Here is a 24,988-nt window from a genome sequence, read left to right on the forward strand (position 1 = left end):
AACCTTTTCGTGATCTGTGTTCAATGCGTCGGGGTTGTGCTTCCCAGGAGCTGCAGGTAATGGTAAACCTACATGATGTTAGTCATTTATGTTGAGTGGATGGGCTGTATATCACCAGTCAGTCATGGTTATTACCTGAGCTATATTTCCATCAACCATAGGAATGGATGGGAACACCTGCCTTACTCATTCACACACTGCAGGGAGTGTCATAATGCTGATGCTTAGCAGTGCCTCTCTGCCTAACACACACAGCCCCCATCAAACCATCAACACCCATACCAGTGGACTTACCTTGTGTGCGTGTGCTCTGGTTCTCGTGAGGCCTAATCGAACGTGAAGTTAACACGCGTGTGTGTGAGACATCTGGTTCTGAGTCGCATTCAGGAGCCAAGCCTTTCTTTCTTTCCACTGCTATCATTTAGAGCAGGAGAGGAAAACAGTCCTCTCCACTCCTCTTCTTCTCCGCTATTCTGTTCTTTTCTCCACTCCTCTTCTTCTCCGCTATTCTGTTCTTTTCTCCACTCCTCTTCTTCTCCGCTATTCTGTTATTTTCTCCACTCCTCTTCTTCTCCGCTATTCTGTTCTTTTCTCCACTCCTCTTCTTCTCCGCTATTCTGTTCTTTTCTCCACTCCTCTTCTTCTCCGCTATTCTGTTCTTTTCTCCACTCCTCTTCTTCTCCGCTATTCTGTTCTTTTCTCCACTCCTCTTCTTCTCCGCTATTCTGTTCTTTTCTCCACTCCTCTTCTTCTCCGCTATTCTGTTATTTTCTCCACTCCTCTTCTTCTCCGCTATTCTCTCATCTGCTATTCTTCACACAAACCTCTAAAGCCTTGTTCACACTGATGGCCTTAATGCTCAAATCAGTTTTGTTTTTCCAATCCGTTTTGGTATACTGACTGTCCAAACAGCAAGTTACAAGTGACCAGATCGGTTCAGACAGCAGTCATGGCTATGCTAGTTGTCATAGTAATGGCGGGTGTGTGCGCAGTGGTGTAGGCTGATTGGTGTTGATGCTCGTGGTTCCTATCACTCAGAAGATCTGTAACAAGCTAAGGTGACAACAGTGCCTGCCATGGACGTGTCCCAGTTGCTTTGAATGTTCAAAATCACAGTGTAAGAACACTTTTAAAGCCCCATATGATATGATCCAACTTTCAAAACAAGTTGTTTTTGGCAAGCCCCAGCAGTCAACTAGTTCAGGGTTTCCCAAACTCGGTCCCGGGGCCCCCCATGGGTGCACGTTTTGGTTTATGCCCTAGCACTACACAGCTGATTCAAATAACCAACTCATCATCAAGCTTTGATTGTTTGAATCAGCTGTCTAGTGCTAGGACAAAAAACTAAATGTGTCCCGGGGGGGGGGGGGGGTTCTTGTCAAACTGTCAACAGAGTAGCTGCAAGCAACAAGATATGCCAAATAACTAAAAAAAAACTCTTCAGCGCAAATTTTTTTATCAGATTTGACCATTCAGACACAAGTCACATGGCCAGGAATCAGATTTATATCTGTCTTCAAACCATGTACGAAGGTGGTTTGAAATCTGTCTTGAAATATCTGATTCAAGCGTTTTGGCTGTTCAGACTGCATGAAAAAGAACAGATTAGAATCTGATATGCCAAAAAAATGGATTTGAGTCACTTCAACCTGCCAATGTGAACAAGGCTTAGTCCTTTATATTCTATCCAGAGTTTGGGGATGCAAAATAATACACTGCTTAGATGTGGAAGCCTTCCTTTACTGGTATTTATGCCATACAGTAGTTTTTGTATGCCTGCCCAGCAGTACTGGCGGTAGATTCATGGAGGGCATTGTGTACCCTGGTAGAATCCCCGGTAAACTGTTTGAATCTCAGGTATCTGGTAGCCAGCCTACACTCATAATGCAGGTGTAGTGTTCAGTGTTCATATCTGAAACTGCACCAATATAATGATCCACAATGTATTCACAAGAGACGTGTGTGTGATGTTTAAAGCCCAGACAGTTAACAGTAGTTAATTCCCTGTGTGCCTCTCTCTCTATCTCCTTGTGAATGACTCTGGGTAATGAGCCCAGCTTTCCAATAATGACTGTCACCACTTTATCATTAGCCTTTTAATACACTGTTAATCTGAGAGTCACATCTCTCTTTCTGCCTTCTCTCCCTCCTCTTTTTCTTTTTCATCTCTCGCTCTCTATCATTTGTCATTTATCTCTGTCCTCTTTCTCTCTTTTTTACACTATATTGTTCTCCAATCTCTCTCTCTCCCATTATCCCTTGTTCAAATGTGCTCTCCCTTTTCTGTCTCTCTAGGTTCTGCAGGAGAAGATGGAGAATCTCCAGAGGCAGCTGCACTCCTCCGAGAAGAAACTCCTGAACAAAGAGTTAGAGAACCAGGAGCAGGTAACAGATTCCCTCTTCTCACCTTCAACCTCACCCCTTAACTTCACCCCCTCACCCCCTCACCCCTCAACTTCACCCCTCACCCCTCAGACTCACCCCTCAACTTCACCCCCTCAGACTCAAACCTCAACTTCACCCCCTCACCCCTCAGACTCACCCCTCACCCCTCAACTTCACCCCTCAACTTCACCCCCTCACCCCTCAGACTCACCCCTCACCCCTCAGACTCACCCCTCAACTTCACCCCCTCAGACTCAAACCTCAACTTCACCCCCTCACCCCTCATCTTCACCCCTCACCCCTCAGACTCACCCCTCATCTTCACCCCCTCACCCCTCAACGTCACCCCCTCACCCCTCAGACTCGCCCCTCAACTTCACCCCCTCAAACCTCAGACTCACCCCTCAACTTCACCCCCTCACCTCTCAGACTCACCCCTCAACTTCACCCCCTCACCCCTCAGACTCACCCCTCAACTTCACCCCCTCACCCCGCAGACTCACCCCTCAACTTCACCCCCTCAGACTCACCCCTCAACTTCACCCCTAAGACTCGCCCCGCAATCCTCAACTTCACCCCCTCACCCCTAAGACTTACCCATCAGTCTCACCCACAACCCTCTACCTCACCCCTCAGCCTCACCCTTGTACCTTATCCACTCTACTTAAACCCTCTACCTCACCCCTCTACCTCAACCCCCTACGTCAACCTTCAGTTTCACCCTCTCTTCTCTTCCTCTCTCTCCCCTCTATTCTTCCCAACCCCTAGTTCAGAGGCAGAGATTTTCCAAATTCCTCGAGATCCGGCTTCAAAAGCCAGCACTATGGGGCAGGAATGTTCAGAGGGAATCCTGAACCACTGCACACACACTCGCACACAGACACACACCAGCCCCGGAGCCATGGCCCCTGTGAGCTCTGTAATCACAGGTCTGCTTTGACCTTGACACACACGGAGAAGAAAGGCAGTAATCACCACGTAGCAGGCTGGCTGGTGGTCTCTCTGTCTCTGGCTGGGCCTGTGTACCTCCAGGCTGCTATGTACCAATGGAGACAACTCTTGGTCCTGGGGAGCCGCCCAGTGACCCTTACACACACTTTGCTGGAACAGCTCCATGTCGGACGGACATAAATCTCCCCAGAATGGGTCAGTGGTGCTAGGGTAGTAGGGCCACCAGCCGGTGGGTTGACCCAGTCCTAGATGCTTTTTCCTCTCATCCAACCTAGTTAAAAGGACAGGGCTTAACCTAAACTTCTGCAAGGTGAACTTTTTCCAAGGTTGTACAGACTGTCATTATGCAAATCGTCAAAGGTGTGTTAGGCGTGTAGGATTCTCCATTGAACATGCGTTTAGTCTAGGAACAAACTCAATCTGTGTCTGGGAGGCCTATAACTATGTCTGAAGTCAACTCTTTCCTATGGGCTTCACTGAGACTGTGTTTACCTGGTGGTCTGTGTCTGACTGGAGATGGGCCCTCTCAGTGTAGTGATAGTGAGACTCTGTTCTCTATACCTCCTTACTAGGAGAGAGAGGCTCTCGGAGGCTGGTGTGTTGCATGTGTGTGTTCATGTGTGTGTTTTTGCATGTCTGTGTGTGTGTCTGTGCGAATGATGTGTGTGTTAATAAAACCTGAGGCCTACTAGCTCACTAACTCTCAGTGATATTGCCCAAGTGTATCTGCCAAGACATGTCTTTGTAATCTGATCTCACACACTAAAACAGCTTCTCTGCCCAAGACTTCACACAGATGTTTCCCGCCTGCCTCTTCCAGAGGCCTCTCGGACTCCCCGCTGTAAAATGGCGGCTCGGCTGCACCTCACGGTGAGGTTCAGTCTGTCTGAAGACAATCAAAAGTACACTGGTTATTTACCAGCCGCTGGTGTTGTGCAGTTATGTGTGTAACTCACTGCACTAGTAACTAACCCATCCTGGATTGTAACAGTTCACACAGATCTGTTTTCTTATCGCTCTTTCTCTTTTTAGTCACTTCTCTGTGAAGCTCTTTATTTTTTTCAAGGCAGCGAAGCGTTTTTGAATTCAAAGCGTTTCTCAACGAACTCTCAGAGTGCAACTGAGAGATGTGGAGGCGCAAACTTTGTGAGCGGCGTGGTTTTTGATGTACCCCCTTGTATCTGACAAGGTTTTTGTCACTCCAGAATCTTCCAACAACGAGCACAATCTGCCCCCCCCCCCCCCCATCGTCATTAGCATAACTCAAGCTACGTGGCAAACTTCATTTGAATGTTCAAAGTGTCAACACCGTGTTTCTTTCGTCTGGCAGCTGTCAAAAACCTTGGTGTGTGACAGACAGTATCAAGCGCTGGGGGAAAGTCAAAACCACCAGCACAATCTAAAGACTATATATAGATGAAATGTTGTCATTTTAAGAGGATAGCAGGAGAACAAGTTAAAAGACTTCTGCTTCTCTCAGGAGCTTCAAAATGGAATCTAACGCTTCATCAGGAACAACAATAAACTCCTATTTTCCTTTTAAAAGAGGGTGGAGATGAAACCGTTGTCTCTGTGTGGAAAGTCAGATTGTTCCTCTCACTCTCTCTCTCTGACGGATGCTTTGGAGAACAGTTGCACTGTTTTACATCCTGAGTCTGTCAATGGCCAAAACCTGGCGCCTAGGTTTGATCAGCCACTGTCTTCAAAAGTTCCTTACATCTGTGTGATCGGCGAGGAGCCTCTTTAAAAGCCTCCTCTCCTCACATCCCTCCATCCACCTGTCTAAAGACTAAACAGGCCTTTACTGTACAGATAGGGATTCAGAAAGAGAGAGATGAAGCGAGGGAGCGATATTATAAATGAGTTATAGGACAGCCCGTGAGAAACAGAACTGAAAGAAAGAGTGATGTCTCTCAGAAAAAGGCTTCCATATTCAGCTGGAGTGTTCGATGTGATCCTTCAGTCAACTCGGGAGATTCAGTGAATTTCAATTCACTATCGCTCACCTGCTCTCACCACCCTGAGCCCCAGACTGCTTACCATCCCAGATCCCACCAAATTTTGCAGTTGAAATGGAATTGACCTGGTTCTGACTGATGTCATTGACTTCTATTCTATCCATATGTGTTGAATATATACACAGCTGAAAATAGTTCACTAGGTCCTTTGCCTGACCTACTGTAGTGTAGTATCTACGTCTGGGTTAGCATAGCTAGCGTGTATTAGCCACAACAAAGGTGCTGCCATAGAAAATGGCTGCTCTGCCTCTCTCCACCCCCGCACATTGCCCAGTAAACCAGGACACCCAATTGCCTTGGTGAGACATACATTAATTAGCCTTATGATCACTAAAGCTTTGTCTCCAAGGCACTCCCCAGTTGTTTATAGATCAGTGTAGATGGGCTGTGTATATATCTACCCATCCTCAGGCCTACAGTGGTTCCTTTAAAAGTTGTGAGCTTACACTGCGGGATTTAGAGGTACCCAGCGTCATGGCTTCATTTCTCCAGGCCACCGCAAGGGTGAGTTAGAGCATTCATTATGCATTTGGGTCCCAAGGTTTTTATATGACCAATCATATCGAGTGGTTCCAATGACGAATTTGACGTAAGCCACCCGTCCCTGGGGCTTTCTTCAACAAAGATGGCTGACAAAACATTACGGTGGATCCAAATGTAAGTTGTCATAACGAGTCAAGCAAAACATGTACAATTGAGAGGAATATGTTAGTTAATGTAGAGACAAACGTTTGTGCATATTTTTGTCATAAAGTTAATTTACGAAAATCGCTATTTAGCAAGTTATTTGACTGGCTAACATTAGCCAGCAAGCTAGCTAGTGTTGTGACAGGAGAATTAATTTGTCATTTGTGTTGTTTAATGTTTTAGGGACTCCTGAGAAAACCAGCAAACCAGTCTGTCGTCTTGTGAAACAGTGGATATAAAGAATCTAGCTAGCTAAAGCATTTACTGCAAATTGAATATACAATTGTGTAAGCTTGCCTTGCAATGCAGCTGAAGTAACATAGCTAGCTAACTAAACGAAACGACATCTCACTTTCATCTGCGTTTATTTTCAGCACACTTAACATGTGTAAATATTTGTATGAACATAAGGTTCAACAACTGAGACATAAACTGAACAAGTTCCACAGACATGTGACTAACAGAAATGGAATAATGTGTCCCTGAACAAAGGGGGGTCAAAATCAAAAGTAACAGTCAGTATCTGGTGTGGCCACCAGCTGCATTAAGTACTCCAGTGCATCTCCTCCTCATGGACTGCACCAGATTAGCCAGTTCTTGTTACCCCACTCTTCCACCAAGGCCCCTGCAAGTTCCCAGACATTTCTGGGGGAAATGGCCCTAGCCCTCTGATCCAACAGGTCCCAGACGTGGTCAATGGGATTGAGATTTGGGCTCTTCGCTGGCCATGGCAGAACACTGACATTCCTGGCTTGCAGGGATTCACGCACAGAACGAGCAGTATGGCTGGTGGCATTGTCATGCTGGAGGGTCATGTCAGGATGAGCCTGTAGGAAGGGAACCACATGAGGGAGGAGGATGTCTTCCCTCGAACGCACAGCGTTGAGATTGCCTGCAATGACAACAAGCTCAGTCCAATGATGCTGTGACACACCGCCCCCGACTATGACGGACCCTCCACCTCCAAATCGATCCCGCTCCAGAGTACAGGCCTCGGTGTAACACTCATTCCTTCGACGATAAACGCAAATCCAACCATCACCCCTGGTGAGACAAAACAGCGACTCATCAGTGAAGATTGGCACTTTTTGCCAATCATGTCTGGTCCAGCAACGGTGGGTTAGGCAATGCCAGTGATGTCTGGTGAGGACCTGCTTTACAACAGGCCTACAAGCCCTCAGTCCAGCCTCTCTCAGCCTATTGCGGACAGTCTGAGCACTGATTGAAGTATTGTGCATTCCTGGTGTAACTCGGGCAGTTGTTGTTGCCATCCTGTACCTGTCCCGCAGGTGTGATGTTCGGGTGTACCTATTCTATGCAGGTATTGTTACACGTGGTCTGCCACTGCGAGGACGATCACCTGCCCATCCTGTCTACCTGTAGCGCTGTCTTAGGCGTCTCACAGTACGGACATTGCAATTTATTTCCCTGGCCACATCTGCAGTCCTCATGCCTACCTGCAGCATGCCCAAGGCACGTTCACACAGATGAGCAGGGACCATGGGCATCTTTCTTTTGGTGTTTTTCAGAGTCAATAGAAAGGCCTCTTTAGTGTCCTAAGTGTTCATAACTGACCTTAAATGCCTACCGTCTGTAAGTCGTTAGTGTCTTAACGACCGTTCCACAGGTGCATGTTCATTAATTGTTTATGGTTCATTGAACAAGCATGGAAAACAGTGTTTAACTTCTTGACGCACCCATCCCGTTACCAGGATCATTTTTATCAACATCCGCTGAATTGCAGAGCGCCAAATTCAAATTAAATTACAAAAAATATTTAATTTTCATGAAATCACAAGTGCGATATAGCAAAGCACAGCTTAGCTTGTTGTTAATCCACCTGGGGTGTCAGATTTCAATAAAGCTTTTCAGCGAAGGCATACCAAGCGTTTATGTAAGAACATCTCTCTCAATAGACAAAATATTACAAACAGCTAGCAGCCAAGTAGATTGGTCACGAAAGTCAGAAAAGCAATAAATGAAATCGTTTACCTTTGATGATATTCGGATGTTTGCACTCACGAGACTCCCAGTTACACAATAAATGTTCCTTTTGTTCCATAAAGATTATTTTTATATCCAAAATAAAAATTTGTAGAAACATGTCAAACGTGTTTTATATAATATAATATAATAATATAATCGATAATATGTCAACCGGAATGTAGCTTCTTCAATAGGAAGAGAGAGAGAAAATGGCTGTTCCAAGCTGTAGCGCATGAAAAACTCTGCTGGCACCCTGCCATCCACTAACGCGATGGGTTCTTTCTCGCTCATTTTTCAAAATAAAAGCCTGAAACTATGTATAAAGACTGTTCACACCTTGAGGAAGCCATAGGAAAATGAATCTGGTTGATATCCCTTTAAATGGAGGCAAGTCATCCAATGGAACAGAGAGCTTTCAAGAAAAACAGCACTTCCTTGTTGGATTTTTCTCAGGTTTTCGCCTGCAATATCAGTTCTGTTATACTCAGACAATATTTTGACAGTTTTGGTAACTTTAGAGTGTTTTCTATCCTAATCTGACAATTATATGCATATTCTAGATTCTGGGCCTGAGAAATAGGCAGTTTAAATTGGGTACGTTTTTCAGCCAAACATGAAAATACTGCCCCCTACACTCAACAAGTTAAAGCCTTTACAATGAAGATCTGTGAAGTTATTTAGATTTGTACGAATTGTCTTAGAAATACAGGGTCCTGAAAAAGGGTTTATTTATGTACTTGCTTTTTATGTAGTGGAGGATAAAAATAACTGAATGCCTATGGATGTGTAGCCGATCTGTGTAAAACGTTTGGTAAAACGTTTACCTTTGATGACCTTCGGATGTTTTCACTCACGAGACTCCCAGTTACACAACAAATGTTCCTTTTGTTCCATAAAGATTATTTTTATACCCAAAATACCTCTGTTTGTTTTTCGCGTTATGTTCAGAAATCCACAGGAAAGAGCGGTCACGACAACGCAGACGGAAATTCCAAATAATATCCATAATGTCCACAGAAACATGTCAAATGTTTTTTATAATCAATCCTCAGGTTGTTTTTAAAATATATATTAGATAATATATCAACCGGGTGTGTAGGTTTTTCAATAACACCAGGAGAAACAATGGCCGCTCTACTCTATAGCGCAAAACTCACTCTGAGAGCCCCAACCTATCCAATTACGCAATGTGATCTTTCACGCTAATTTTTTCAAAATAAAAGCCTGAAACTATGTCTAAAGACTGACACCTTAGGGAAGCCATAGAAAAAGGAATCTGGTTGATATCCCTTTAAATGGAGGATAGGCATGCATAGGAACAGAGAGATTTCAAAATAAGAGGCACTTCCTGATTGGATTTTCCTCAGGTTTTCGCCTGCAATATCAGTTCTGTCATACTCACAGACAATATTTTTACAGTTTTGAAAACGTTAGAGTGTTTTCTATCCTAATCTGACAATTATATGTATATTCTAGTTTCTGGGGCTGAGAAATAGGCCATTTCAAATGGGTACGTTCTTTAGCCAAAAACGAAAATACTGCCCCCTACACGCAAAAGGTTAACTATGCAAATGACTAGAAACATGATTGATTTGTAATTCATATATACAGAAAAAAACTATGCATATCTAACTCCCTTCATCTGCATTAATCTGAGGAACCAGGATAGTATTTCAAGGAGATGCATAATTTCAACCAGTGGAGAATGTGAAACGCTTTATTGAAAGAAGTTCATTATCCAGGTGTTATGAATACATAATACATTTATTGTAATTATGATAATTGACTATGACGGGACTGGCTTCCTCTCTCACATCAAAACATACCTGCAGATGAGAGACAGATGGATAGAGAGAGTGCATGATTAAGCCCTGTTTTTCTTTTGTTCTAACACGGTCAGTCATCATAATCATCAGGAGGTGAAATTCAAAACTGACCTTGGATCATTAACTCTGGGACTACTACATCTGTCTGTATTTCAATGTAAGCATCTCTTTAATAATACTTCCTGTTGTCCCGACCAAGTGACCTCTTGCCTATGACCATGCTGTGCCCTCTGTGTCAGCCAGTTCAGATGCGGGAGGGGTTCACCAAAGCAGCTGATATAATCTAGAGCATTTAGGGAGAAGGGGGAGAGAGATGAAGTGAAGAAGAGAGATGGTTATTGTGTGTGTGGTCTCACCTGGTGTCCACACTAAGTGACTACAGAGTACTTTATGCTGAAAAACAGACACATGAGGACAAACAATAGAAGATAATGTCAATAGAAGATACTGTATGTGACGCAGACACCTATCGGAGTGTACCTGAAACATTTAAATATAGAGGGCTGTGTCTCACCACTTGGTTATTGCAAGGCCAACCCCCCAGGGAAATCAGAACTTGGCAGCAACAGATAGTCCAGTGAAAATGGTTTATGTGGTGTAAATCTGAAAATTAGCAGCTGACATCTTATGGGTTTTTTAATTAATGCATGTGAGACAGGTTGCATGTACAACAAGACAGGCAGAGGTGAAGAGAGAAAAAGAACACAGAACAGTTTAATTACCTCTGCTTATGGACACTTTACCCAGCAATAAAGCTTCCACGGCATGTTCCTCGGGCAGTGAACATCTGGCAATATCTACATTTTCGACCCCTTGATCAGCTTAGCATAGTAGGAAACTGTATTATGAAATATATATATATAAAATTATTCAGCCCCCTTAAGTTAATACTTTGTAGCGCCACCTTTTGCTGCGATTACAGCTGTAAGTCGCTTGGGGTATGTCTCTATCAGTTTTGCACATCGAGAGACTGACATTTTTTTCCCATTCCTCCTTGCAAAACAGCTCGAGCTCAGTGAGGTTGGATGGAGAGCATTTGTGAACAGCAGTTTTCAGTTCTTTCCACAGATTCTCGATTGGATTCAGGTCTGGACTTTGACTTGGCCATTCTAACACCTGGATATGTTTATTTTTGAACCATTCCATTGTAGATTTTGCTTTATGTTTTGGATCATTGTCTTGTTGGAAGACAAATCTCCGTCCCAGTCTCAGATCTTTTGCAGACTCCATCAGGTTTTCTTCCAGAATGGTCCTGTATTTGGCTCCATCCATCTTCCCATCAATTTTAACCATCTTCCCTGTCCCTGCTGAAGAAAAGCAGGCCCAAACCATGATGCTGCCACCACCATGTTTGACAGTGGGGATGGTGTGTTCAGCTGTGTTGCTTTTACGCCAAACATAACGTTTTGCATTGTTGCCAAAAAGTTCAATTTTGGTTTCATCTGACCAGAGCACCTTCTTCCACATGCTTGGTGTGTCTCCCAGGTGGCTTGTGGCAAACTTTAAACAACACTTTTTATGGATATCTTTAAGAAATGACTTTCTTCTTGCCACTCTTCCATAAAGGCCAGATTTGTGCAATATACGACTGATTGTTGTCCTATGGACAGAGTCTCCCACCTCAGCTGTAGATCTCTGCAGTTCATCCAGAGTGATCATGGGCCTCTTGGCTTTGATTTGTTAAAAAAGTTTGAAATATCCAATAAATGTCGTTCCACTTCATGATTGTGTCCCACTTGTTGTTGATTCTTCACAAAAAAATACAGTTTTATATCTTTATGTTTGAAGCCTGAAATGTGGCAAAAGGTCGCAAAGTTCAAGGGGGCCGAATACTTTCGCAAGGCACTGTATATATATATATATATGAATCAGACTTGTATTAGAGAACTCTCTTTTCAAACAGGCAGTACATACAGCTCACATCTTACCTAACAGGGGACAACACAATTAAGCACTGCAGTGTTCCACTAACGGGCGCTATTCGGCTAAGTCCACCTGCAGCCATTACATCGCATAACATAGCATTCCAGCTGCAGAGCATATCCTCTATAATGTGATCTAGAGCTCTTTGTGTCTGTCCTACAGTACAACGCCCAGGCTAATGATGATCTAATACAGCTGGCTGAAACGTCATTAGGCTGGCGGCCAGGTAGACATCTCTATTATACAATATAGATCTGTTTCGCTTATCCCCTCTTCCTTTCTTGCTTTCTTTCTCTATTTTTCATTTTACCTCTCTTTCTCATCATCTCTCTCTCGTCCTCTCTCTCTCTCTCTCTCTCTCGTCCTCTCAATCTTTCTCTCTCTCGTCCCATCTCTCTCTCTCAATCTTTCTCTCTCGTCCTCTCTCTCTCTCGTCATCTCTCGTCCTCTCTTTCTCTCTCAATCTTTCTCTCTCTCGTCCCATCTCTCTCTCTCAATCTTTCTCTCTCTCGTCCCATCTCTCTCTCAATCTTTCTCTCTCTCGTCCTCTCTCTCTCGTCCTCTCTTTCTCTCGTCCTCTCTCTCATCCTCTCTCTCTCTTTCTCCCCCTTCTCTAGTACTCATAGTTATTAAATTAAACATTCAAGGCCTGTCTACTTTGATTAGTCTCAAGCCTGTGAGTAGAGGCTCCAGTCCACCCTGCAGTGTAGCCCAGTGAATTCTAGTTACCCTGAATCTGATCTATGGGACGGAAAACGGAGAGGGAGTTGTCGGGAGGGCGCTAGTCATTTAGATTGAAGTGTGTATATCCCTTACTGCTGTGGTAACTTAAATACTGCACTGTAGTACTGTATATGCATTAAGAATGCAGCCAGGGAACTTGAATGGAAAGCTTGCAATGAATCCCAATACTTTTACATTGGATGTGGCTTATGAGGACAGTGATAATTTAACCGTTGTTTGTTCGTTCTGTGTTTTTTGGTCTTGAGTGTTTTGTCTGGGTGCCATCTTGTTATAACTGCCTCCCTCTCAGGGGTTCTACACTTTTTTTTTTTACTTGTTGGCACCCCAAATTACAGCCTGTAAAACATGTTTTTTTGCATATGTTTGAAAATGTTCATTCTCAAATTACCCATGGCTCCCTTTCTCACGGAGGAAAGAAACAAAAGAAAATTGATGGACTTTTTCTCCTGATGATGTTATTGGCCCGACACTTTTAAATGAGGTGGGAGGGAGAACATTTTGGGCTAAGTGGCAAAGGCCTAATCTACTGCACACTGTGCTGAGACAAAAAGAGCTGTTCTGTGTTGGGATCATTTATACTCTCCCCCTTTGAAGTGCGTCCAAATCCCTTTCATTGTGCCCCTGAAAGATTCATTACAGAAAACCAGATCAATCAGTTAAATCCACAACAGGAAAATTATTTTTGGAAAACCAATTTTCTAATACTTGGCCTTCTCTCTCTCTCTCTCTCTCTCTCTGAATATCTACAGAAAAATAAAGAGGAAATAACTGGACTTCGGCATGCTAAAAATGTAATAGTAGGAATAGTTTGGGGCTCTCCCTAGTTATCAATCAATCAAATGTCTTTATAAGTTCCTTTTACATCAGCAGAGGTCACAAAGTGGTTATACAGAAACTCAGCCTAAAACAGCAAGCAATGCAGATGTAGAAGCACAGTGGCTAGGAAAAACTCCCTAGAAAGGTAGGAACCTAGGACCAAACCTAGAGAGGAACCAGGCTCTGAGGGGTGAAACCTCTCAGTTTGTCATTACAGCATGTCTGCCTACTGAACCTTCAGTACATGCTCTGTGTGTGTTTGTGGGCATGGAGGAATGTCTAACCAAACGTTTTAAACTTTGTAATCAGACTATGGTTTTCTCCAGTGTAATTTAGCTCCAGACAGCCCTCTCTGTGCCCGACATAGGGAGGGCTGGTGTGTTTGATGTGTTCTGTCTGTTCTTTCAAACCCAGCTGGGCCTGGGTCTAAAAGTCAAGGGTGGTCAATTCTGGTCCAGGAGGGCGGAAGTAAATGTCTGCCCAGATTTATTAAGACACCTGATTCAGATAATGATGGTCTCTAAAATGAATATGGTGAATAGTTCATTTGAATTAGGTGTGTTTGTGCTGAGCTGGAACACAAACCTGCAGCTACTGCATACCCTAAGGGTTACGCTGAGTTGGCCACATGTGGTCTATGGTGGCCGTGATCTTTTTATTAGCCAATAGGGGGCGATGTGTGTATAATTACTCTTTGGTCAATTAATAGAAGCTCTTGTCCAGAGCCACTTACAATAAGTGTATTGAACCACATCCTCGCTTTCTTCCTGTTCCTCCTCCTGTTCCTCTCCCTGCAGGTGACGGTGGTGCTTCAGGAGTGTGCGATGAAAATGAAAGGGCTGATGCCAGCTGAGCTGCGACAGGAGCTGGAGGACACCATCTCCTCTCTCAAGTCTCAGGTAGGAACAAGTCCTGCATGGGACACTATACACAGGACACTCACAGCCTATATCTAACTCACCAAATTCAACTAATCCACATATCAACTAACTATCAATATCTTGGTTAGTTGATTAATGTGTTAGTGACCTAGAGTTGTTGACCCCTGACCTATATGGAGTAATACAGACCGAGGTCCCTGTATCTGGGCAATACACTCCATACATCTCACCTTATAGACCTGCTTTCCTTTTCAGTGTTTCTTCAGATACCAACTATGAACAGTTTTCCTTTGCTGCCATTTTCTTTTCTGCTTTCCTCCCTCTCTACATACTGATAGAAACCATCCCAGACTGAACCCACACTTAGTCTCAATGTGAGTGTCAGCATTGTTTGTTTGATTCCTTGGCCGTGGTGAGGGGATATCATATGGTGGTGTAGACCAGACACCAGAGCCCATAGACATGGCTTTGGACCGGTCCACTTTGAAGCTCCCTCTCTTTCTCTAGGCTCCATCAGATCACACACAATTATTATTATCAATTACACCCCGCGTTTAACCACATTAATACTGCCGCCCAGCCGCCGCGGACAGTCTCCTATTAGTTTAACTGGGCCTTGTTCGACAAGAAAGCTGTGGTGGGCGGCGGGAGGGACGGGAATTTCAAATGTAAACAATAGGCCTTTCTGTGTCGGGCTGTGGTGGAGCGGGCTGAGGGAGAGGGGGGCCCCACTAACCAACCAACAACAACATTTGGAGGGGGCCCGCATTTCTAAACTCAAACTGGCCCCAACGCCTGGCTGCTTTGGATAGCTCCGGCTGGATCTCTTTCCAGTCCTGCCACCACAAGCCTCTACCATCGGATATGTTTATACGATGTAATTCACGACCAGAACGGCCTCCCTTTTCATTGAGGATGTCTTGGGTTTTGCACATTACGACGCATTATTTTACTGAAAGAAAGAGTGACTCCATGGCATCCGACCGCAGTTCCGTTTTTGCACACTGGTGCTGTTACTCCTCTGAAAGCAGCAGCTCCGCCTCTCCAAATGAAACGCTAAATCTGTTCCTGAGGTTTCCATCCAAGAGAATGGAATGTACCATTGCCTTCCAGTACAGTAGTTACACATCAATAAATATTATAACCTTTTTGTTTCATTTGATCTAAAGAGAAGGATTTTTATTTGTTTTCATTTGTTGTGGAAGACAGTAGTATGTACAGTGCCTATAGAAAGTCTAAAGCCCCCTTCAAACTTTTCACCTTTTGTTGCCTTATAGCCTGGAGTAAAATGCATTCAAATCGTTGTTTTTCTCCATTGATCTACACATCCTACCCCACAACTTCCAAGTGAAAAAAAATGAAAATCGATACAAAATAAAACTGAAATATCTTGGTTGTAGAAGTCTCCACCGCTTTCTAATAGCAATCCTAAATTAGCTCAGGTGTAACCAGTCACCTTCAAAATCACACACCAACTTAATTGGCCTCCACCTGTGTTGAATTGTAGTGATTCACATGATTTCAGGATCATGTGGATCAGTTCCTGTAGGTTCTGGGTATAAAAAAATTCTAAGGCCTGAATATCCCTTGGAGCACGGTCAAGACGATTATTAAGAAGTACAGTAGAAGGTATATGGCACCACCAAGACCCTGCCTAAATCAGGCCGTCGCTCCAAACTGGATGACCGAGCAAGTAGGAGTCCAATGGCAACTTTGAAAGAGCTACAGGCTTTTATGGCCAAGACTGGTCAAAGTGTGTATGTGACAACAATATCCCAAGCACTCCACAAATCTGCCATATAGGGTGGCAAGATGGAAGCCATTATTCAAGAAAGCCCACCGGTTTTGAAGTAGGCAAAGTAGCCATGTGGCAAAACGTTTTGGCCTAAATGCAAAGCGTTACGTTTGGCCAAACCCAATACCCATCATACCCGCAAACCCATCACCCAAAGAACACCGTCCCTACTGTGAAGCATGTTGGTGGTAGCATCATGTTAGGGGGAGGTTTTTCAGTGGCAGGTTCTGGGAGACTAGTCAGGATCAAGGGAAAGATGAACAGAGCAAAGTACAGAGAGATCCTCACTTTTCTCACTTATCAGGATAGAAGGGGCAATGCATGAAGCAATGTACAGAAAAGTCCTTGAGGAAATCCTGCTACCCTCTGTAAGAAAGCTAAAACTGGGACGGAAGTTCCCCTTTTCAGCATGACAACGACCTGAAGCACACAGCCAAAGCTACGGTGGAGTGATTAAGGTATAAAAAGGTAAATGTCCTTGAGTGGCCCAGTCAGAGCCCCCACCTACATTTTATTAAAAATGTAAGATTGAAGATTGTTGTCCATCTATGCTCCCAAAGGAGCTTGACAGAGCTTGACTAGTTTTATAAAGAAGAATGGTCAAATATTGCCAAATCTAGGTGTGCAAAGTTGGTTGAGACCTGGTTGAGACCTATCCCAACAGACTGCTGTAATTGCTGCCTAAGGTGCTTCCACCAAGTATTAACTCAGGGGGGTGGAGACATGTCCAATTATGATATTTAAGTTTTGTATTTTTAATAAATACTTTTTTCACGATAAAAAAAAATGTCCTTAAGTGAGAAATTGGCGTGTAGAAATATTTGTAAAAATGCATGAAACTGAGGCACTGACAAACAAAATGTGAAAAAGTTGAAGGGGCTTTAGACTTTCTATAGTTATGTGGTTAAGGCCTGATACTGCCTCATCTAACCCTTTGGAAGTTAACTCTTTCACTGTATGTAGTTAAGGCCTGATACTGCCTCATCTAACCCTTTGGAAGTTAACTCTTTCACTGTCCCCGTAAAGTACTAGTGGACTAGCTTTACTGACCCCATGTCTTGGATTCTCATGGTTTCACTACTGTATCAAAATCCTAACCTCTCACCTATAATCTCACTCAGTCGTCTTACTCCCTAGCCCCTACTCCCGTATGAATTATTTCCTAGCCCCCTTCCCCGGTATGAATTACTCCCTAGCCCCCTACTCTTTTGTGAATTACCCCCTAGCCCCCTATGAATTACTCCCTACTCCCCTATGAATTACTCCCTAGCCCCCTACTCCACTATGAATTACTCCCTAGCCCCCTACTCCCCTATGAATTACTCCCTAGCCCCCTACCCCCGTATGAATTACTCCCTAGCCCCCTACTCCCCTATGAATTACTCCCTAGCCACCTACTCCCCTATGAATTACTCCCTAGCCCCCTACTCCCCTATGAATTACTCCCTAGCCCCCTACTCCCATATGAATTACTCCCTAGCCCCCTACTCCCCTATGAATTACTCCCTAGCCCCCTACTCCCCTATGAATTACTCCCTAGCCCCCCTACTGCCTTATGAATTACTCCCTAGCCCCTACTCCCCTATGAATTACTCCCTAGCCCCCTACTCCCCTATGAATTACTCCCTAGTCCCCTACTCCCCTATGAATTACTCCCTAGTCCCCTACTCCCGTATGAATTACTCCCTAGCCCCCTACTCCCCTATGAATTACTCCCTAGCCCCCTACTCCCCTATGAATTACTCCCTAGCCCCCTACTCCCCTATGAATTACTCCCTAGCCCCCTACTCCCCTATGAATTGCTCCCTTCAACCCCTACTCCCCCCTACTCTCCAATGCTTGCCCCCTATTGCCTTAACCCTTTTCTATCTCAACCCCTTCTCTATCACTCTACTCCTATACCCTCTTACTGAGCCCCTACTGTGCATTGACCCCTGACCCCCTACTGTGTGTGTTGACCCCTTACTCTGTGTTGGCTGCAGGTGAACTTCCTCCAGAAGAGAGCTTCTGTGTTACAGGAGGACCTGGATGCCTGTCACAGCAGGAGGTAAATGTCCTGTAACGTGACTGTGATCGAGGCCTGGCGGTGGAAGCCTTTGATGTCTCGTCCATCCATCATGCTGTCAGAGACACTGGATGTGTTTATGGAAAGCATCTATACATACCCTGTGATGAGAGTGGCCATTCAAATAGTCTGCTGCTGCCACCTGGGACAATGCTGTGATCTATCTGGGTGAACATAGGAGGCGTCGAAGTCACTCAAATTACACCACCCAAACCCAACTCAGTCATTTCATTTACTACATTGATTTGACAGGGACAATGCACATCAATCAATATTTCTGTAAATGTGCCAGATTTTCCATCTGTAGTCCCGGGCAGGTAGTCAAAACTGAATCTTCTCTATCCTCTTTGAGTAATATAATAGACTGTTGAGAGATGTGAAATTCATGAAACATGACATGTGCTTAAACAACCCTCCCTTTTCTCTCCTGTCCTAAACCCCTCCCCTCACCCAATCTAGGTAACCATGGACTGTTCTTCCCTTGGCCACACCCATTATCCGGACATGAAGAATAAGACAGTCTATCAGATGTGAGAATCATCGCCACAGTTACCAGGCATCACACATCTGTCATGCCATGGGTGCACCAATCAGTTGTGCCAGTTATGTTGGCCACACCCACACTGTTTTTAACCACTATGGATTTGTACATATTTATTCACTGTCAGATTTTTTTTCACATTCCCAGTTAGAAATCAATAATTTTTCATAACTTTTTGTGGATGTTTAATGTGCGTACTATCCATACATACACTATAAATACAAAGTTATGTGGACACCCATTTAAATGAGTGGATTCTGCTATTTCAGCCTCACCCGTTGCTGGCAGGTGTTTCAAATCTAGCACACAGCCATGCAATCTCCATAGAGAGACATTGACACTAGAATGGCCTTACTAAAGAGCTCAGTGACGTTCAACAATTCAGTTTGTCAAATTTCTGCCCTGTTAGAGCTGCCCTGGTCAACTGTAAGTGATGTTATTGTGAAGTGGAAAAATCTAGGCGCAACAACTGCTCAGCCACAAAGTGGTAGGCCACACAAGCTCCCAGAATGGGACCGCCGATTGCTGAAGTGCGTTGCATGTTCGTTGGGAGCTTCATGAAATGGATTTCCATGGTCGAGCAGCCACATACAAGATCACCATGCGCAATGCCAAGCGTCGGCTGGAGTGGTGTAAAGCTCGCCGCCATTGGACTCTGGAACAGTGGAAATGCGTTCTCTGGAGTGATGAATCACGCGTCACCGTCTTGCAGTCCGACGGACGAATTGGGTGTGGCGGTTGCATAGTGGGTGTGTCCCCAATGCATAGTGCCAACTGTAAAGTTTGGTGGAGGAGGAATAATGGCCTGGGGCTGTTTTTCATGGTTCAGGATCGTTAGTTCCAGTGAAGGGAAATCTTAATACTACAGCATACAATCACATTCTAGACGATTCTGTGATTCCAACTTTGTAGCAACAGTTTGGGGAAGGCCCTTTCCTGTTTCAGCATGACAATGCCCCGTGCACAAAGCGAGGTCCATACAGAAATGGTTTGTTGAGATCGATATGGAAGAACTTGACTGACCTGCACAGAGCCCTGACCTCAACCACATCAAACCCCTTTGGGATTAATTGGAAAGCCGACTGCAAATCACCCAACATCAGTGCCCGACCTCACTAATGCTCTTGTGGCTGAGTGGAAGGAAGTCCCCGCAGCAATGTTCCAACATCGAGTGGGAAGCCTTACCAGAAGACTAGAGGCTGTGGTAGCAGCAAAGGGAGGACCAACTCCATATTAATTCCCATGATTTTGGAATGAGATGTTCGACGAGCAGGTGTCCACGTACTTTTGGCCATGTAGTGTATGTTGTTTTTTGTGATTCCATGAGACATACTGAATGTACATACCGAATGCATTGTTTTATTAAAGTCATTTTTTCATCATATTAATTTGTTTGATTGTCAATGAACACATCATTTCTCATCTTAACAGTGTTTTGATCCCATATGTAATAAAAATATTGTATTATTTTTGAGTTGACACACAACCTCAGCTTGCAACGAATTGAGATCTACTCTTTACGACCAAGCTAGAGACCTTAAATCTTCATTGCTCCCATTGGAGCGTGGCAGCCATTTTCTATTCTGAACAGTAGTTCTGTTGTATTGGGGGTTTGTGGTTGGTGCAGATAGAGACCTCTGGTAGTAATGGTGGAACATCCAGCCAAACAGAACAGTAGTTTAGTATGGTTCTGAATGACTCTGGCTTATACCATTGTCTCCACTGGAAACCCATGATGACCTCAGACGTTCCTGTCCATTAAATGGCAGCCGTTTGTGGCATTGCTGTATTTAAGCAGTCCCCCCTGGTCAAATATAATAGCACAATGGTTTTGAATGACATGAAAACAACTAGTACTATTACTACTTTTTCAAACTCCCGTCACAAGTAGATGCTTCAAGATGTAAGAATAAGGACTGTGCAAGAGCAATATTTTGTGAACAGACACAGCATAAACATTGCTACTGCATAGCGGGTTTGATTGAATTCCAGGCCAAGTCTCAGATGCCTGCAGAGCGAGGCTGGTAAGGATGATAACGTTTGTGTGTTTAGGGAGAGGCCTGTATAGTTTACCACTCTTATTACGTATCGTATTATGCTGGACAAGGAGGAATGCATGGGTTTCAATGCTGGCCGGTTCAAGGGAATCCTCATTTCCTGGAAGAAGACGGGTTAGGTTTGAGGCATTATTATTATGTTCCAAAACAGCAGATTTCATTTCAAACGAGCCCTGCGTCCCCATTAGCATTGGAATTGCTTTTGTTGTACGCGTGCTGTTGCGCACTTCCTCAAATTCCCATTGTCCGTGACCTGCTCTACGGTTTCCAAGCGTAACACTACACCACTCCGTATTTATTTTATGTGCTGATTCTGCTGCCTGGGCAGAGAGAGAGAGACTTTCACACCGACAGGAACAGGAATTTAGTGTTTGGGCACCAAGCCTTTGTAGAGTCTGTTGTTTGTGGAAGGGGAGCACGGAGGACTCTCATTCCACCACAGTTGCATCCTAAGACAGTACTAGGACCCCTGGGAGTACTTGGCCTATCCACAGGGGGTACTTGAGAAGACTCATTCAACCATTGGCTTCTTGGTAAAATGCACATGAGGGGTACTTCAGGGGTGCTCCGGGCAGAGTAAATTCAGTTGGTGTACAGTAAGAAAAGGTTGGGAACCACTGTCCTAAGAGAACATGTGTGACCCTTCTCAATGAGATGTGCTAGCAGAGAAGCTGGGGTTGGTGGGTGGTTGGAGATTAGGGGTGTGTTTGGGAAGAATGGAGTCAATGGTTTTGGATGTGAATGTGTGTATTTACAGTGCCTTGCGAAAGTATTCGGCCCCCTTGAACTTTGCGACCTTTTGCCACATTTCAGGCTTCAAACATAAAGATATAAAACTGTATTTTTTTGTGAAGAATCAACAACAAGTGGGACACAATCATGAAGTGGAACGACATTTATTGGATATTTCAAACTTTTTTAACAAATCAAAAACGGAAAAATTGGGCGTGCAAAATTATTCAGCCCCTTTACTTACAGTGCAGCAAACTCTCTCCAGAAGTTCAGTGAGGATCTCTGAATGATCCAATGTTGACCTAAATGACTAATGATGATAAATACAATCCACCTGTGTATAATCAAGTCTCCGTATAAATGCACCTGCACTGTGATAGTCTCAGAGGTCCGTCAAAAGCGCAGAGAGCATCATGAAGAACAAGGAACACACCAGGCAGGTCCGAGATACTGTTGTGAAGAAGTTTAAAGCCGGATTTGGATACAAAAAGATTTCCCAAGCTTTAAACATCCCAAGGAGCACTGTGCAAGCGATAATATTGAAATGGAAGGAGTATCAGACCACTGCAAATCTACCAAGACCTGGCCGTCCCTCTAAACTTTCAGCTCATACAAGGAGAAGACTGATCAGAGATGCAGCCAAGAGGCCCATGATCACTCTGGATGAACTGCAGAGATCTACAGCTGAGGTGGGAGACTCTGTCCATAGGACAACAATCAGTCGTATATTGCACAGATCTGGCCTTTATGGAAGAGTGGCAAGAAGAAAGCCATTTCTTAAAGATATCCATAAAAAGTGTTGTTTAAAGTTTGCCACAAGCCACCTGGGAGACACACCAAACATGTGGAAGAAGGTGCTCGAGCTGTTTTGCAAGGGAAAAAAATTTCAGTCTCTCGATGTGCAAAACTGATAGAGACATACCCCAGGCGACTTACAGCTGTAATCGCAGCAAAAGGTGGCGCTACAAAGTATTAACTTAAGGGGGCTGAATAATTTTGCACGCCCAATTTTTCAGTTTTTGATTTGTTAAAAAAGTTTGAAATATCCAATAAATGTCGTTCCACTTCATGATTGTGTCCCACTTGTTGTTGATTCTTCACAAAAAAAATACAGTTTTATATCTTTATGTTTGAAGCCTGAAATGTGGCAAAAGGTCGCAAAGTTCAAGGGGGCCGAATACTTTCGCAAGGCACTGTAGGTTGTCTGAATGAGCTCAGCTTTAGGGTGTGTGTGTGTTCATCACTACAGACCCTGGTTTGATTCCAGGTTGTACCACAACCAGCCGAGATTGGGAATCCCATAGGGCGCCGTACAATTGGCCCAGCATTGTCCGGGTTAGGGTTTGGCCGGGGAAGGCCGTCATTGTAAATAAGAATTTGTTCTTAACTGACTTGCCTAGTTAAATAAAGGTTAAATAAAAAATAACTCAGGCTTCGCATGAGGCCCAGGCTGGAGCATTGGTGCTAAAGGTCAGAGGAGGAAGTGACCCCAGATTCGCTCATTTACATTTAGGATGCATCTCAATAGTCTAAAGTAACTTTCATCTACATTGATGTGAATGGACTAGACAGGTGTCAAATTCCTGATAGACATTCCACCATATTATCTTATGTCATACTGTGTTCCAACAAGTCACTTCAGACTGTTGAGATGCCAAGAATGTACTCCTTTATATCTGTCTGCACATAAAAGAACTGAGAGTACCTTTATGACACTTCTTCCACACAGCCAACCCAACTGCATAGATCAAAGGTCTTCCTCCTCTCCTCCCTCCTCTCTGTGTTATCTCCCCATCAGAGACAGAGTGCCGACACTGTGACATCATAAAAGGGAGACGGATGTTCCACTGTCCCAGAGTTCTGTATCCCTCCGCCTGGTGGCACAGAACCGAAGCACACCCAGGCAATCCCAAAGAAAGTGTGTGCTGGGGATTTGTTAGTTCCAAATCCATGAAGCACAAGTGTCTTGAGTGATTTTTGTTTTGGGATATGGTCTCTGTGATGCAGAAAGGTCATAGGGGTACTGTTTAGGGAATTGCAAGGTGATTTGAGGTTGAGTTGTCTTGCTGTCCTGATAGTATAGTTTGTGGGTTATGCATGGTGATGTGTGGAAGCCTACTGTCTCTGATTGACTGTGTGTGTGTGTGTGTGTGTGTGTGTGTGTGTGTGTGTGTGTGAACACGCTAGTAAAGTCAGTGGATCTTTTTATAGAGTTGTTTTCTGACTTAGTCCCCGAGAGACCTGTGTTTGGCTGCTCCGCTCTGCACAAACTGCCTGCATAAATAACCCTGTTTATCACTACAGCATCTCCTCACACACACACACACACAGCAGTGTCTCCTCACTATTTATTTATTCTGTTTCCCGTCATGTTTTTCCTCTACTCCTAGAGGTTCTAGAGGTTGATATGGCGATGATCGCTGATGTTGACGGCAAACAGTGTTGCTAGTTTTTTCCAGGCCATCACTCAACTCCTGAGTTGTCCCTGAGTTGCAGTAATGCTGATACGGTAGCCACCTGAGAGGCCCACACACACACACACGAGGCCGGGGATGGCTGTTAGACACTGGGATAGATAGCAGCTAGCTGTGGTGTCTGTCTGAGTGAATTTGTGTGATTGCAGGATGGAGTTTTGTCAGTGCTGATAGTATAAGTTGAAGTGAGGCCCAGAACAGAACGCTGTGCAGGGCGTTAGTATAGTTCCTCTCTACTCCACCCTGTTCAACTCAACTTCACCCAAGCCAGACCTGAACAGAAAGGTCTGATTCCAGTCAAGTCTTGGGTTGAGATGTCTGATTATCAGTCACATACGCTTGTAGAGATCTGTCTTTCTCTCTGTCTCTCTCTCTTTCTCGCTCTTTTATTTTTCTCTGTATCTCTCTTTCTCCCTCTCTGTACCTCTATCTCTCTCTCTTTCTCTTTTCTTTCTCTGTACCGATATCTGTCTGTCTCCATCTCTCTCTTCCTCCCTCCTCCCTTTCTCTGTCTAGAACACTGTCTGACCCATTGTCTTACCCTCCAGCAATACACTTGGTATGAACTTAAAATGTACCTCAAAACGCTTATCATATATTTATAGACACACCCCATCACCACATTTTATCAGCCCAGGCAGTCTACAACTAGGCATGGCTAGTACATATTTTAAAGGAGTCATTCATTTGTGTAGTAATGTTATGAAATACATTAGCTAGAATGATACTGAATATGAGCGTATAGGTATAAAAGTCTACGCCTAGTATGAGATTTTAAACTAAAGCCTTGGTGGCATGTCCCTTCTCAACCCTCAAGCCGTTAAAGTAAACCCTTGGTGGCCTGTCCCGTCTCAACCTTCATGCCCTTAAACTAAAGCCTTGGTGGCCTGTCCCCTGTCAACCTTCAGGCCCTTAAACTAAAGCCTTGGTGGCCTGTCCCTTCTCAACCTTCAGGCCGTTAAAGTAAACCCTTGATGGCCTGTCCCCTCTCAACCTTCAGGCCGTTAAAGTAAACCCTTGGTGGCCTGTCCCCTGTCAACCCCTGAGGTTGTGTGTCCACATCAGACTATGGTCCACCATCACCATGGTGATAATCCTGATGATGCT

At 44.3% G+C, this 24,988-nt stretch overlaps 1 protein-coding gene across 1 annotated transcript in view; it reads left to right on the top strand.

Moving 5' to 3' along the window:
* LOC139365186 (centrosomal protein of 112 kDa-like) overlaps positions 1-19,354 on the top strand; it is a 158,661-nt gene extending 139,307 nt beyond the window's left edge. The window contains exons 16-19 of the mRNA XM_071102639.1: positions 2,296-2,385; positions 14,134-14,235; positions 17,995-18,059; positions 18,537-19,354. Coding sequence (XP_070958740.1) covers positions 2,296-2,385; positions 14,134-14,235; positions 17,995-18,059; positions 18,537-18,540 — 261 coding nt within the window. The 3' untranslated portion in view covers positions 18,541-19,354. The remainder of the gene's footprint in view (positions 1-2,295; positions 2,386-14,133; positions 14,236-17,994; positions 18,060-18,536) is intronic.
* Positions 19,355-24,988: the final 5,634 nt, after the last annotated feature.

Source organism: Oncorhynchus clarkii, chromosome 13 (assembly GCF_045791955.1).
Source record: "Oncorhynchus clarkii lewisi isolate Uvic-CL-2024 chromosome 13, UVic_Ocla_1.0, whole genome shotgun sequence".
Classification (NCBI taxonomy): Eukaryota; Metazoa; Chordata; class Actinopteri; order Salmoniformes; family Salmonidae; genus Oncorhynchus; species Oncorhynchus clarkii.